Below are 11234 nucleotides of genomic sequence, written 5' to 3' on the forward strand. Positions count from 1 at the left end.
TAAGAATAATACACAGATTGAGCTGGAGAAATAGGTGCAAGCAGATGTTGGACAGAAACATTTTCTAAAAGGTAAGAAGCAACCTGATATTAAAAGGGAGAAAGATTATTCTATCCAAAAAAACATTGCGATATTAACTAAATATTTGTTATGAATAGTATTAATAAAAGTAATACTTTGGAAGGTGATAATTTTTATTGAATGTTAACTTAGAAAGACTGATGTCGCTATTGTACGTTGGAGACCACAACAAACAGAAAAGTTTGTCCATCAGGCAGCATCTGCGGAAAGTGAAACTATTAGTCAAAGACCCCACATCACAATGTTTAAAAGTTTGTCTTTCATTTGGAAACAATATATTAGTCAGAATATCTCAGTGATTGCAGACTATGTGAGGTTTACTATTGGAAAATCATATGTTGCTCTTGGGTAGAAACTTAAGAAGTCAGGATTATTGCCTGGGTAAATATGTTGACCCAAACCTCACGTTTGATCTTTGCAAATGAAGGACAGAAAAGGGCTGGGACTCTCTTTCAGACTGATTGGAGTGGGGGGGGGGGGGAAGAAAGCTGGAACAGAGGTGGGGGCAGGACAACGCCTGGCAAGTGCAGCAAGGCACATTCCTTGTATATGCACATACTTGGCCAATAAACTTATTCATTCATTCAAGTGATGGGTGGATACAGGTGAGGGAGATTGATTGGCAGATGGGTGGAGTGAGTGACAAAAGTTAGAGGTGAAGAGGAGACAAAAGGGTGTCACATAAGGAAGAAATAAAGGAGGGATGTGGATGGAAAGGGACAGGGGAGGGAGGGAAATGGTGAGATAAAGGAAGGAATGGTGGTCTTGGAGATGACTCCAAGACTCTCTCTTTTCCAGCTTTTTACTCCCCCCCTCCCCAGCCTCCATTCCAATCACTCTGAAACAGGGCCCTGACCTGAAACATCATCTGTCCAATCCCTTCACAGATGCTGCCTGATCCGATATGTTCCTCCAGCACTGTCATTTGCTCAAGATTGCCGCGCCTGCACTTCCTCGAGTCTCCATGTTAAATGTAATGCTTTGGAAGTATAATTTCCCCGTAATGGACAGAATAGCTCAGAGATATAATGTTTCTGCAGATGTCAAGCTGTGATGATTGTGTGATCTGGGCACGACTTAGAGTGAGAAGAGGCTGAACTGGAGCTGCAAGGTTAATGGTGGTCTTCCCTTTCAGGGAGACATTATGCCGTTCCTATCGTCTTTGATTTTTACGGGGAGCTCAAGTTTTCTACTGAGAAATATGAAAGAAAGGAATCTAACCTTTGTTCTGGACACATCTGTGAGTATGCGTCCCATCCTGAATGCCTTGAAGCGCCACCTGACACAGGCTTTGTGTGAACATGCTTACTCAGCGACTGGCGGCAAATTCAACATCATCGCCTTCTCAGGCAAGGTAGGTGGTGCGGTGAGTTGCTCACTGACACTTCTCTGCTCAAGCTCAATTTGCCTCAATGTTATTTGAAAGTTATAGTGAGCGATTAGGTACTTGTCATTAAGGCCCAATGACTTTTAGACACATTGAGCAGCACAGCATAGCACAGCAACAAGCCCATGTGTAAACTCCTCCACTTTGACCGTTAGACCTTAGAGATACCTTAGGGCGGCACGGTAGCTCAGCGGTAGAGTTGCTGCTTTACAGCGAATGCAGCGCCGGAGACTCAGGTTCGATCCTGACTACGGGTGCTGCACTGTAAGGAGTTTGTACGTTCTCCCCGTGACCTGCGTGGGTTTTCTCCGAGATCTTCGGTTTCCTCCCACACTCCAAAGACGTACAGGTATGTAGGTTAATTGGCTGGGTAAATGTAAAAATTGTCCCTAGTGGGTGTAGGATAATGTTAATGTGCGGGGATCGCTGGGCGGCACGGACTTGGTGGGCCGAAAAGGCCTGTTTCCGGCTGTATATATATGATATGATATGATGATACAGCGCGGAGAGGCTCTCCGGTCCATTGTCCACACCGAGCAGCGATCACCTACCTGTACACTAGCATCACCTGACGCACTGGGAACAATCTGCAATTTTACAGAAGCTAATTAACCTACAAACAGGTACATCTTTGGAGTGTGGGAGGAAACCGGAGCACCCGGAGAAAAGCCCAAAGTCACAGGGAGAATATACAAACTGTACAGACAGTACCCGTAGTCAGGATCGAACCCATCTTTCTGAAGCAGTGAGGCAGTAACTCTACCGTTGCGCCACTGTGCTGCCCCTCCATGTTGTTACACTGAGCTAGTCCCAGTGACCTGCACCTGGCTGGTATCATCTCCACACTAAAGGAATTACTTAAAGGAGAAGACTTTAATCACAAGCTTACAACCCAGTGGTATGAATATTGGCTTTGCTAACTTCAAGTAACCCTTGCATCCTCTCTCTCTCTCCTTCCCTCCCCCACCCTAGTAGCCGTACTAGTTTTACCGTTGTCCTGTTGAGTTTCACTGTCTGTTTAACTCGTTAGCACCTTCCCCATAGCCAACAATGGACCATTGTGGGCTCCACCTTTCCTTGATCATCATCACCTTTTGCATACCTTTCATTCATTTGTTCCATATCTCTCTATATCACTGTCTGTATCACCGTCTATATCGCTCGTTTCCCTTTCCCCAGACTCTCAGTCTGAAGAACTCATATTACAATCGCTCCATACTCTTAAATCTCTATTCTATACACTGTAAATGGATCGATGTAACCATGTATTGTCTTTCTGTTGACTGGTTAGCACGCAACAAAAGATTGTCACACTACCTCGGTGCACGTAACAATAAACTAAACTGAACTAAACTGAAACTGAACTGAAAAGGGTCTCGACCCAAAATGTCATCTATTCCTTTGCTCCAGAGATGCTGTCTGCCCTCTGAGTTACTCAGGCTTTTTGTGTCTATCTTCGGTTTAAACCAGCATCTGCAGTTTCTTCCTACACTCTCCTTAAACGGAAGTTCCTGACTTTGAACGTCATTGCTCCTTACACATTAATTTACAGCCACTTCTGGATACCATTCCTGACCTCTGGATAACAATGACCTCCTTGTGCTGACAGCTGTGACTAGCACAGAGCCACAGCTAGTATGCACAGCTGCCTCACATCTCCACCCTGTCCTTCACTGCTCTTTGCCCACGTGGTTCTCCTCCTGGTGCTCTGGCTTCCTTCAACATCCCAAAGACCCGCAGACTGACAGATTGATTGGCCTCGGTAATTGGCCTCAGGTGTGGAGGTGAGCGGCAGACTCTGCTGGTACAGTGGGAGGATTTGCAAGATTAATGTAAAAATAGGGCCTTGGTGCGGATTCAGTGGACCAAAGGACCTGTTTCCCTGCTGTAGAATTAGGTTCTTCATTGGGGTCTTGATTAGGAAGGGCGTCAAAGGTTACAGAGAGAAGGCAGGAGAATGGGGTTGAGAGGAGATAAATAGACCAGCCATAATCAAATGGCGGAGCAGACTTGATGGGCTGAATGGCCAAATACTACTCCTATGTCTTATGATTTAGGATTATTATTGTCACGTGTATTGAGGTACAGTGAAAAGATTTGTTTTGCATGCTATCCCAACCAATCTGATACTACGATATGTAAATACAATTGGTTCAAACTCAAGTGCAATAGATGGAGCAAAGGAGAAGATGCAGAAGAGATATAGAATATAGTTCCCAAGATTGTAGCGCATCAGTTCCATAGAGTCAGAAACAAGTCCTCATTCCAGGCCACCCATGCCGAGAGTGCCTGACCATGTTGTCTGCTGCAGTTTCCTCATATAGGTGAATTCCTGTGAAACCACCTAGACTCATTCCACTTATTCTGCTATTGGCTCCATGCTCATGTAACCCCCTGCAATGGGCTGTGCCTCTAGAATACATCGCACCTATCTAATGTGGCCATTGTCTACAGAGTTCTCCATTTATGATTTCATTGAGTCGCACAGCATGGAAACAGGCCCTTCAGCCCAACTTGCACGTGCCCACCAACATGCCCCATCTACACTTGTCCCACCTTTGGCCCATATCCCTCGAAACCCATCCGACGTTGTACCTGTCCATGTACCTATCCATCGAAACCCATCCATGTACCTGTCCAAACGTTGAGATACTACCTGCCTCAAGTACCTCTTCCGGCAGCTCGTTCCATACACCTTACACCCTTTGTGTAAAAAAAGTTGCCCAACAGATTTCTGATGAAAGTTCCCTCTCTCACCTGAAACGTCTGTCCTCTGGTTCTCGATTCCTCTCACCTGGATTCCTGATGAGTCACTGAGTGCATTCATTTGTTTACCTTCTCCACAGGTTAAAAAATACTGTGACAGTCTGGTTGCTTGTACGCCTCAGAGAGTGGAGAAGGCGATGGGCTGGATCACGTCCCTGGAGTGTGAAGCTGGGAGAAACACGCAGCACGCACTGGCCGTGGCCTTCGATGACCCAGAGTGTGACGCCCTATACCTAATGACTGGCGACAAACCGGACAGCCACCCCGAGACACTCTACACGGTGCTGCTGCGTTCAGCTAAGGAACGGCCTGTGCACACTCTCTACACCATGCAAGACTGCGCCAAGACTGAGGCCTGTGCGTTCCTGCAAAACATAGCGTTACTGACAGGGGCATCATACCACTCAGTGAGGGTCTGCACAACTGGATCCCTGGACCAAGTGCGTTCACAAGTTCATAAGATCATAAGTGAAAGGACCAGACCCAGGCCATTCGGACCATCTAGTCGATTCCGCCATTTAATCATGGCTGACCTATCTCTCCCTCCTAACCCCATTCTCCTGCCTTCTCCCCATAACCACTGACACCCGTAGTAATCAAGAATGAAGGCAGACACAAAATGCTGGAGTAACTCAGCGGGCCAGGCAGCAACTCGAGAGAGAAGGAATGGTGACGTTTCTGGGCAGGTCCTGACATCAGTCTGAAGAAGGGTCTCGACCCGAAACGTCACCCATTCCATCTCTCCCGAGATGCTGCCTGACCCGCTGAGTTACACCAGCATTTTGTGTCTACCTTCAATTTAAACCAGCATCTGCAGTTTTTTTTCCTAGTAATCAAGAATGATATGGGTTAATGGTTCAACGGTCCTTTATGTTCATGTGTACCCAAGTACAGTGAAATTATTTTTGCATATAGTTCAGTGACAATGCTGCTATGCATTAAGAGTAGTCATACAAAGTAGAATTGTGTAAGGCAATAGACCACTGGGTCAGTACACAAGGCTCGCCACCTTTCAGGCAGCACCTTGTAAACTTCAAGTCGGAGTGTTAACTTGGCCACAAAGGCTGGCTGTCCTGGCAGTGGCAGTGGGTCAGAGTTGCAGGGGTCAGCCTGGCCAGGTCTCCTCCTGCAGCCGACCCAGAGCGTCTCTGAGGGTCTGGGAGATAAGCTCGCAGCCCACTCACCTGCATCGTTCTTCTCTTCCATCTTGAAGCAGTGGCCACCTGTTAACTACTACATACTCCTTCCCTACTTACCCCCTACAAACGAACATTACAACTTATGATAGTTGTAAATTAAGCAAACATATACCCAGAATGAAATAATTCTCACACTGATTAAAATGCACGCTCCTTTGAGGGTGGCGCAGAAGTGCAGCGGGTGGAGCCGCTGCCTCACAGCGCCAGAGACCCAGGTTCAATCCTGACCTCTGGTGTTGACTGTGTGGAGTTTGCACGTTCTCCCTGTGACCACATGGTTTTCCTCCGGGTGCTCCGGTTTCCACCCACACCCCAAGATGTGCAAGTTTGTAGGTTAATTGGCTTACCTAAATTGTCCCCGTGTGAAAGTGGGATAGCATAGAACTAATGTGAACGGGTGATCGATGGTCGGCCTGGACTCGGTGGGCCGAAGGGCCTGTTTCCCTGCTGCATCTTTCAATCCATCAATGAATGCTGAGGCACTGCATTCAGCAGATACTGCATGCTGTGTTAAAACAAGTCTTGCTTCAATCATTTCATATTTCTAATTCCAAATATTAAAATACTTTTAACAAATATTTTTTTAAGAATAAAATAACAGGGAATTATTGTGGCTTTTGGAAGTACTGGATTCTCTTCATTTGCAGCTCATCCCAGTCCACCAACCTGACTCCTCTGACTGCCTGGGTCTATGTTGCTCGAAGACAAACCACTATAATACATTGCCAGCACTGAATGGAGACTTCTATGATCCACCTGGACTGCCCATTGTGCCTTTCAGGTATGGCAGGAGGGAAACCTTCATTATATTTATATTTACCTTATACTCAGCTGTAATATTTAAGCTTTGACTACTGATCAACACCAATGGTGGAATAATGTGGATTTCCACTAATGGTGATGCACTGTGTGCCATGGTAAATATAGCAGGTAGAGCCACTGGCTCACTGCGCCAGAGACCCGGTTTCGATCCACACTGTAACCGCGTGGGTTTCCTCCGGGTGCACCCGTTTCCTCCCACATCCCAAAGACATGCGGGTTTGTAGGTTAATTGGCACTCTGTAAAATTGCCCCGTATGTAATGGGAGTGGGTAAGAAAGGGAGGTAACATAAAACCAGTGTGAACAGGTGAATGCAGTCACAGGGAGAATGTGCAAACTCCACACAGACAGCACCCGTGATCAGGATCTCTGGCGCTGTGAGGAAGCAGCTCTGTCAGCTGCACCACTTTGCCACGCCATTACTCCACTCAAGTTTGGTTTTCAGAAGCCCTGTATTGAGAAGCTCTTTGACGAAGATGTCTCTCTCTCACATAGCTGGTGTGCATTACATCCTAAAGGCATGACGGTTACAAGCGCAGACTTAATTGGTTCCTTTGCTGGAGAGCTGATAAGGGGAGCTCGTGTTTTGGCTCGGAGAAAGAGCGATGGATATTACTATCTGGGAAGGCTTGGCCAAGAAGTGGAGGTAACAATAGACTTATGTTTGTGTACATGGATATGCAGGGAACGGAGGGATGTGCATCACGTGCAGGCAGTTTATCTTGGCATCATGTTTGGCACGGGTATTGTGGGCTAAAAGGCCTGTGTTATTTTTTTATAGGAGCAGAATTAGGCCATTCGTCCCATCAAGTCCACTGCCATCCAACCATGGCTGATCTGTCTTTCTCCTGCCTTCTCCCCATAGCCTTTGACACCCTTACTAATCAAGAACATGTCAATCTCCACTTTAAAAATACCCATTGACTTGGCCTGGTCTGTGACAATTAATTCCACAGATTCACCACCCTCTGACTAAAGACGTTCATAAGTTCATAAGTGCTGTACTATTCCATGCTCTACGTACAACTCCTTTTATTCCATTTGCTAAAACACTGATCCCTGAGTCAAATGAAACTTTGTCCAATGGAACAGTTCCTTCTCTCCCCACTACCGAAGCCATGAATTGAATTTTGGGCAGTGCATTGAACTCTTTGTATATTATTAATCTCTTACCAACATGATGGTGATGAGGAAGTAACTTCCTACGTATTTATTTCACAAAATGCTGGAGTGACTCAGCAGGTCAGGCAGCATCTGAGGAGAGATTCTCTCCTGAGATGCTGCCTGACCTGCTGAGTTACTCCAGCATTTTGTGAAATAAATACCTTAGATTTGTACCAGCATCTGCAGTTATTTTCTTACATTAAGTAACTTCCTACAATAGCTACCAGTATAGCCTAACAATTCTAAGTTCAGAATGAGATGCATTCAAATATAGCTTCGACGTTTAATGATCTGCGAAATTGTGTTTTGTTTAGCGATGCCCAGGACGATTTATGGTAGAATTTGATAAAAATAAGAGGATAAAACAAAAATCTCGAGGCCGCCTGCAGGAAATAGCGCATTATGATATCATGCACCATGAAGATGCCAAGAGGAATGCCATGGGCCGTGGGTGCATGGTCCTGGCCCCATGGGAGGCTATCATGGAACGGTATGGACCAGGGACAGTGTTGCAAGGCAGAGAAGGACGAGGATTCAGGTTAGGTACGAGCTCCATCACAATCGAGAGATATGTGTGAAACAAGTGTTGGGGATGGGTGATCCATTGATGCCAGTCTGAAGAATGGTACCAACCCGAAACGTCGCCTACCCATGTCCTCCAGAATTGCTGTGTGTCCTGCTGAGTTACTCCAGCACTTTGTGTCCCTTCTCAATCCCAGCTTTGTTTCCAAGCAAGTTTCATTAATGTAGCATGAGCAGTTCTCACATTGAGATATCGTCATTACCGGGCACAGGGACTTCACCAGGGTGAATGAGAGAGTTGACCATGATACTAGGCCTGACCATGGGTGGGTGGGTGCCCCAGTGGTCATTTTGTTCCATCGTCAGGGGGCATAGTGGCGCAGCTGGTAGAGCCACCACGTCACAGCGCCCGAGACCCTGGTTCGATCCTGACCTCGGGTGTTGTCTACGCCGAGTTTGCATGTTCTTCCTGTAACCACGTTGGTCTCCTCCCACATCCCAAAGACGTGCAGGTTTGTAGGTTAATTGGCCCTCTGTAAATTGCTCCTAGTGTGTAAGGAGTGGATGATAAATGGGATAACAAACGAAGTGTGAACGGGTGATCGATGGTTGGCGTGGACCCGGAAGGGCCGAAGGGCCTGTTTCCGTGCAGTATCTATAACTTAAACTAAACATACTACAACATATTCAATCAATCAACCTGATTGTTTCCCAGTTCACAAATCCAACTGAACCCGGCCAATCTACAGCTCTTGGATTCCTGGCCTGTGGAGTTTATGCATTTGATAGAAGAGACGATGGCGTTGTGAGGATAATAGATGCCCCATTGAAATATATTATCCCAGCTCTATTTTGTGAGTTTAAATACATGCAACATTAACTCTGCATTAGCAATGTGCATCTTGCGGGATCACAAATGCACTGGTATAGCAACAATGCAGTATAGGTCGTTTTTATATGAATATATCTATTTGTCCCAAAAATCAGAGAACAAATCATTTACATATATAAAAGATAAACACAAAATGCCGGAATAACTCAGTGGGACAGGCAGCATTCTGGAGAGAAGGAATGGGTGACGAATCAGGTCAAGCCCCTTCTTCAGACCTCATGTATATAATGTTGTTCTAGGCTTACAATCAAAGGCTGTGATACTTGTTTGGCACCGTTGTGAACCTCAGTAACATTATGCACACTCACCTTGGCCGAGACCTACAGGTCTTTTCGAAAATGGCAGGCTTCTCCTACGGCCCTCTGCAGCAGTTACATCGAGATTTCTGTATCTACCAGTGACTTCTCAAGGCCCTGTCATCAATCATTCAATTCCTACATTTTCCTAGTTCTTCCCAGACTTTTCTTAGTCCTGAGGCCTTACGACCAGTCCACATATTAGAGCAAATATTGGTGACAGACACTGCAAGAACTGCTGATGCTGGAATCCAGAGTAAAACACAAAGTGCTGGAGTAACTCAGTGGGTCAGGCAGCAGCTGTGGAGGGTCCGCACTCTTCCTCAGATTGATGAAGGGTCCCGACTCAAAACATCACCTGTCCATTCCCTCCAGAGATACTTCAGCACTTTATATTTTGTTAGAGAAAATATTGCAGGTTTCCACATGTAGATGGGTGATAAATAAGACCATGGACATTTCACAACTGAGTTTAGCAGCAAGACTTCAGTCACAGTCTTTAAATACAATACATTTAATCACTTATTATACACAGAACAGTGCAGAACATTGAATAATGATCCTATCTTGACTGTATCTCTCCTACTACCTTCTGCTATTCAGTCTACCCACCCTGCCTTTAACTTTACCCTGAGTATAGTTTACCAGTTACGGTATAGAGTAATTCAGAACGGAAACAAGTCCTTCGGCCCAACTCGCCCATGCCGACTAAGATACCATACATATGCTGGTCCCATTTGCCTACATTTAGCCCATATTCCTCTGAACCTTTGCTATCCATGCGCCTGTCCAAGTGTCTGTTAAATGTTGTTATTGTAGCCACCACAACTGCACCCTCTGGTAGCTCATCCCATATAGTTTTGATATTCCACCTTCTGTATCTTTCTCTTCAATCTAATAGAACGCAAACAAAAGCTTTTCCTTGCATCTTGATACAAGTGACAATAATAAACCCAAACCTAACCATGTAGGAGCTATCTTGCAGGATTGAAGGAGTATTTTGCTGTAGAAAAATGGAAAAAAAAGATGTTTTAATGTTTTTAGATCACAACAGCAGTGATGGGTTGATTGTAAATTTCTGGAATGGCAAAACAGCGAAGGTTGGTCCTGGAATAGCTGTGTGGATCCCACAGTCGCTGGGAGAGCGAATCATCTTGGAACTCCAGATGACCACCACAGCCAAACAAAACCTTCTGGACACTTGCCCAGATTATCCGTTGGTCGTTCCTCCAGGCTACAGAAGCTCTGGGAGTCGTGGAGATGAACTTAAGCTCGTGGTCCACTCCAGGGCCCCATGCATCTGCCAAGGTCTACATTCAAATCACAATAGTGGGTCACGCGCGGTCCCTGATAACCTGCTGAGCCAGTTGAAGCCTGAGGCCACGTCTCTTGGCAGGATGGTTGCTTCTGAGATTGGTGATGGAGATGCGGAGACCTCTAGTTTGACTGTGGCCAGAGAAGAACTGCATCAGTCAACGTCAACAATGAAGGGAAAGAGAGATACGTCTGCAGAAACTCTGCTGAGAAACATAACTTGTCTTCAGAGAGATATTGAAAAGCTAGTTCACTTGGACACCTCACAGTGGAAGTCTGCCGCTCTGCTGGTGTTGGACATGAATAACCACTCTACCGCCAGTGGTACAAGCCCGGCAAACGGCCTTCATCACACAAGAGTGGTTTAAACGGGAGAATACTCGGAAAATAATTCCGTCATCTTCTCTCCAGAAGAAGTCAAGTCAAGTCAATGTTATTTGTATAGCACATTTAAAAACAACCCACGTTGACCAAAGTGCTGTACATCAGTTCAGGTACTAAGAATGAACATACAATGGCACACAAACATAACAGCACATACATAAACAATTCACAGCGCCCCCTCAGAGGGCCTCAAACGCTAGGGAGTAGAAATAGGTTTTGAGTCTGGTCTTAAAGGAGTTGAAGGAGGGGGCAGTTCTGATGGGGAGAGGGATGCTGTTCCACAGTCTAGGAGCTGCAACCGCAAAAGCGCGGTCACCCCTGAGCTTAAGCCTAGACCGCGGGATAGTCAGTAGCCCCAAGTCGGCCGACCTGAGGGACCTGGCGATAGAGTGGTGGGTTAGAAGAAAA

At 45.9% G+C, this 11234-nt stretch overlaps 1 protein-coding gene across 1 annotated transcript; it reads left to right on the top strand.

Annotated features, from left to right (window-relative positions):
* The first annotated feature begins 1327 nt into the window (after nucleotides 1-1327).
* LOC144603749 (uncharacterized) lies at nucleotides 1328-10810 on the top strand. Its single transcript, XM_078417456.1, has 6 exons — nucleotides 1328-1435; nucleotides 4315-4674; nucleotides 6081-6214; nucleotides 6750-6900; nucleotides 7733-7961; nucleotides 10173-10810. Exons 1-6 carry the CDS (start codon nucleotides 1328-1330, stop codon nucleotides 10808-10810), a joined length of 1620 nt encoding a protein of 539 aa, XP_078273582.1.
* The last annotated feature ends 424 nt before the right edge of the window (nucleotides 10811-11234 follow it).

The sequence above is a fragment of the Rhinoraja longicauda genome, chromosome 20 (assembly GCF_053455715.1).
Source record: "Rhinoraja longicauda isolate Sanriku21f chromosome 20, sRhiLon1.1, whole genome shotgun sequence".
In the NCBI taxonomy this organism is placed as follows: domain Eukaryota; kingdom Metazoa; phylum Chordata; class Chondrichthyes; order Rajiformes; family Arhynchobatidae; genus Rhinoraja; species Rhinoraja longicauda.